Below are 5,162 nucleotides of genomic sequence, written 5' to 3'. Positions count from 1 at the left end.
ATTACTGACCAATATGGCCTGGGGGAGCATGTGGTCATCCTCCTAAACTCTTGAACCATAGCGACATGCCATACCTGAGCTTGGAGATGTCAACACAGCCCCTACCTCAAAGAAAAGCTTAGTGGCACCTTCAGGTGGCACTGGTCTTGTGGTGTTGGCTTCCAACCTAGCAGCCAAATCACTCTGCAGAGTGTTATGGTACTGCTCTTTGGCTTTCCAGAGTTCTTCTCTGGGGTTCGCCTCTTGCCTCGCTGACATGTCCGGATCTCTCTTGCCATTCCTCTCCAGCTTTGCAAATTGTGTACCATTGCAAGATGCTGGCCCAGCAAGATCCACACGGAGGCTGAAACTGTGGCAGCTGGCATTGCCTCTTAATATAGAAGTGAGGGGTGCGGCTGCACAGGCAGTGTGGTGCGGATCAGTTTGGGAACAGGCTGTGTGCTAAAAAGAGTTTAGTTGCACATTGCAAAGGCTTTACAGGTTTAATACTGAATCTGAGGTGCAATGTTAGTACACAGAGGGAAAACCAGTGACTTCTTCAGGGCTCCGAGGAGCAAGCACAGGTGTTATATAGCAGCCTGGGTGCCGACTCAGAGGTGGGCTCTGGCAGTGGGTGAACAGAACGGGTACATGTGGCCAGATGGGACTGCAGCTTGCATGGAGGCACCTCAGCTATCAGTAACACTGCTAGCTCAGGTAACGTGAAGACCAGAGCTGTGGCAGCACGAAATGTCTGTGTGGGCTGGAAAATCATCCTGAAAACCACTGTGGAGCTCCATGCTGTCTCTGCTCTGCTGCTTGAAGCTTGCTCATTTAAACCCAGTAGAGGATGAGCTCAAGCACAGCACTGACTGTGATGTAGACATGTCCTATACCCTCTTATAAACCTCGGGAGCTTTTCCACCCCCCCCAAAAGCTTTTTTTTTAAAGGATTTCTCAATAGTTCACCATGTGAATGAATAAATCATAATTATGATTCAAATAGTCCTGTGAATGAATAATTCATTGTAATAAGTGAAAAAGGAATCTCAGCAAGAAGCATTTTACTATTACATAGGTAAACACTGATTCATTGTTTTAAAAGAAAAGGTATATTCTCCAGCAAAGTATTTTTCATTTGTTTGCCATACCCTAATTGTGTATAATATGAAAGAAAAATATGCTTCCTTGTGCGACAGCCATCTTCATATAAATGGAAAAATATGCTTCCTTCTGCAACAGCCATCTTCAATGCTAATGAGCGAGAAAGGAAAAAGGATTAAGTGACATTTAAATCACATTCACCTCCTTCCTGAGGACAGAACCAAACAAGGCAGCCATAGTCAGCCGGTCAACATGTCCAAAGTCTGAAGTAACCGAATGTTGCCAGCTAGTTAGAGAGGAATTGGGAGGAGGGGTAAAGACAGGAATGTTTTCTTCTAGATCTGTGCTGCTAAGAGATAGTGTAGGCTAAGCATATGGCTCACAGCCAGCAAAGGCATCAGATACTATGATGATAAAAGCCTGGTTAATAATATTTAGCACTGACAAAGGGCTTTCCAGGGAAAGACCGACTTTCATGCTGAGAAGAATGGAAGCAGCCTCACCTGTTAGCCCCGTTTTCTGAGGGAGACGGTACACTGTCAGGAGTTTCTCTACGCTTTCAGATGCCAAGCGTGACATGGTGGGAGCAAGCCACAGGTTTCTAAAGCCAAAAAATTTTGCTGGTAGTCTGATCGCCTGCGAAATGCAGTTTTGACTCCCAGGGAGACTAAGTGCTGACTGTGCGGTGGTAAACAAAAAGAAAAAACAAAAACAAAACCCAAAAGCGCAAGCTCACCTGTGTGGTACCTGGCAGAAGGGACAAGCTCTACCCACGCCAAATGAGAGGAGAGAAACTGTATTTACCTCTGCCTCTCCCCAGCTGCACTGCTCACTGTGTGACAGGTTGTCTCCATCTGTGGATGGTCCGATGCCACTGTCGCGCTTGCATCACGGCAATGACATTCACAAATGGAGGTCCGCGAGCCACAGGCACGGAGCGACTGGCTCAAGGTCAACTACAGCCTGCGGCAGGGACGGGAACACCACCGAGGTCTCCCGGGCCCCGCGGCTGAGCTCTGGGCAGTGGCCGGAGCCGGTGTCGGAGTCCCCGGCAGGGCTGTGACTCCAGGGGCAGGTTTTCGGGGTGGGGGGGAAAGACGGTGCCGCCCCTTGGGCGACCGGTTGCGAAGCGCCCGGCCGGAGAGCTGCGGCTCGCTGCGGGATACCCCCGGGGGTCGTCGTCCCCCCGCCCCCCCCCGGGCTGGGGCGAGGAGGGGGCCCGAGCACCAGCCTCCGCGCACGTCTGCGGGTGCGCGCCTCGGTCCGTAGCGGTGTCCGTGCCGGCGCTGCCCACGGGTGCGTGTCCCTGCCCGCGCCTGTGTGTGTCCGCCCGCACCTCTCCGCCGCGTAACCCAGCGTGTGCGCCTGTGTGTGTGCGCTCGTAGCCGCCCTCCCCGCCTCCCTCTCCCCCTCCCGTGCGTGTGTGTGTGCGCGGCGGGGAGGGCAGAGCCGGGTGCGCCGTGCAGCAGCGCGGAGCCCAGCGCGGGGCAGAGCGCGCCGGGGCCGCGGCCGGAGCCGGGGCCGGGGCCGGGGCCGGGGCCGGGGCCGAGCCGGGGCCGGAGGAGGAGCAGCGCCGCACCGAGAGCCCCGCGGAGCCGCCGGGCGAGGCGCAACAGGCGGGGCGGGGGGCGGCGGCGCCCGCTGAGGGCGCGGGGCGCGGCGGCTCCGCGGGGCAGAGCGGGCGGGATGCGGGCGGAGGAGCCGCTGGCGCTGGCGGCCCCGCGGGCGGGGGGCGGCGAGGCGGAGGCGGAGGCGCCGGGCGAGGAGCGGAGCGGCGGCAGCTGCTGCAGCAGCGAGCGGCTGGTGATCAACATCTCGGGGCTGCGCTTCGAGACGCAGCTGCGGACCCTCTCCATCTTCCCCGACACGCTGCTGGGCGACCCCAGCCGCCGGGTGCGCTACTTCGACCCGCTCCGCAACGAGTACTTCTTCGACCGCAACCGGCCCAGCTTCGACGCCATCCTCTACTACTACCAGTCCGGGGGACGGCTCCGCCGGCCGGTCCATGTGCCCCTCGACATCTTCCTGGAGGAGATCCGCTTCTACCAGCTGGGCCAGGAGGCCATCGAGACCTTCCGGGAGGATGAGGGCTTCATTCAAGAGGAGGAGAAGCCCCTACCCCAGCACCACTTCCAGCGCCAGGTCTGGCTGCTTTTTGAGTACCCCGAGAGCTCTGGGCCGGCCCGGGCCATCGCCATCGTCTCCGTGCTGGTCATCCTCATCTCCATCGTCATCTTCTGCCTGGAGACCCTGCCCGAGTTCCGCCAGGAGCCCAAGGGGGCCCAGCCTGGCTTTGGGGAGGCAGCACCGGCTGGGGATGAGGCGCTGCTGCTGCCACCGCCGCCACCACCGAGCGGGACTCCGCCGCCCCTGCGCCCTGCCACTGGCGTCGGCCCCTTCTTCACTGACCCCTTCTTCCTCATTGAGACCCTGTGCATCATCTGGTTCTCCTTTGAGCTCCTCGTCCGTTTCTTTGCCTGCCCCAGCAAGCCTGAGTTTTCCCGCAACATCATGAACATCATCGACATTGTGGCCATCATCCCCTACTTCATCACCCTGGGCACTGAGCTGGCCCAGCAGCAGCAGCAGAAGCAGCAGCCTGGGAGCAGCAGCAACAATGGGGGCCAGCAGCAAGCCATGTCCTTGGCCATCCTCAGAGTCATCCGCCTGGTCAGAGTCTTTAGGATCTTCAAGCTCTCCAGGCACTCCAAGGGGCTGCAGATCTTGGGGAAGACCCTCCAGGCCAGCATGAGGGAGCTGGGCCTCCTTATCTTTTTCCTCTTTATTGGGGTGATCCTTTTCTCCAGTGCTGTCTACTTTGCAGAGACTGATGACCCCGACTCCCTCTTCACCAGCATCCCTGACGCTTTTTGGTGGGCAGTGGTATCCATGACCACCGTGGGCTATGGGGATATGTATCCCATGACAATTGGTGGCAAGATTGTGGGCTCCTTGTGTGCCATCGCAGGTGTGCTCACCATCGCCCTCCCTGTCCCTGTCATCGTGTCCAACTTCAACTACTTCTACCACCGAGAGACTGATCATGAAGAGCAGTGCCAGTACACCCATGTCACCTGTGGCCAGCAGCAGTCACCCTTCTCTGAGCCCAAGAAGGGGGACAGTAATCAGTCTCTCAGCAAATCTGAATTCCTGGAAGCAGAAGACCTGGAGTCCATGAAATATTCCAACTTCATTCCACCCAACAACCAGGGTTATAAAGAGAAGAAAATGCTGACAGAGGTGTGATCCTTTTTGTTGTCCTGGGCCCAGACACTGAGCTGCAAGCTGCTGCACAGCCGTCTTCCTACTAGCAGCTGGATCTATTCAGCATTTACATGCCAGACTGTGAATTGTGATACCGTAAACAGAATGATTGTGATAATGGGCTCTTCTGTCCTGATTTGCTGTTTCTCATTACTGTGTGCAGCCAGAAATGTTCTTGCTTTATTCTGTGGAGTGCTAGCTGTCATCCCCCACTCCCTCGTGAATTTCTTTCTCTGTTTTTGAAGACTGCTTTAATCCAGTATTTGCTCTGAAACCTAGCCTTTCTATTCCACTAGCAGAGAAGTCCTTGCCACTACTTCAGCTGAAGGAGACAGCAGGGAGTAAACAGTTAAAGGGGCTACAAACATCTGGCTCAAGCTGTGCCCTTAGTTCCTGTGCCAGCGCAGTGCCCTTGGCTGTGGGATCAGTCACGCCTGCCATGCCATTGCCTTTGAATAATGGAAACGCTGTAGCCAGCATCACAGTGAGTTGTGCAGCTGTAGGGGAAAGCAAGCAAATGCCTGCCTTCTTTCCAGCCCTTGGCATGCGAAAGATCGTCTTGGTCTGTGTTTCAGAAAAGGTGCATAGGTCTACATGTTCTTTGCTACTTGTGACCATATACCATTTATCAGAAACAGGCTTACAGAAATCAACAAGCTTAGTGAAGATTCTCTGTGTTTTGAGCTTATTTCAGCCTTATTTATGCAGTGCCCTGATGTTAATTGACTTTTATAGTACCAACTTAATCTTCATAGTGTTAAGTGCCTTCTGATGCAAGGCACATTTGAGTAAATTCATTTGTTATCTCTGCAGTT

At 55.3% G+C, this 5,162-nt stretch overlaps 1 protein-coding gene across 1 annotated transcript; it reads left to right on the top strand.

Moving 5' to 3' along the window:
• Positions 1 to 2,768: 2,768 nt before the first annotated feature.
• LOC101920702 (potassium voltage-gated channel subfamily A member 6) lies at positions 2,769 to 4,926 on the top strand. Its single transcript, XM_027782902.2, has one exon. The coding sequence runs from the start codon at positions 2,770 to 2,772 to the stop codon at positions 4,327 to 4,329; it is 1,560 nt and encodes a 519-aa protein (XP_027638703.2). The 5' UTR covers position 2,769; the 3' UTR covers positions 4,330 to 4,926.
• Positions 4,927 to 5,162: the final 236 nt, after the last annotated feature.

The sequence above is a fragment of the Falco peregrinus genome, chromosome 6 (assembly GCF_023634155.1).
Source record: "Falco peregrinus isolate bFalPer1 chromosome 6, bFalPer1.pri, whole genome shotgun sequence".
NCBI lineage: Eukaryota > Metazoa > Chordata > Aves > Falconiformes > Falconidae > Falco > Falco peregrinus.
This window is presented reverse-complemented; position numbering and strand designations above follow the sequence as displayed.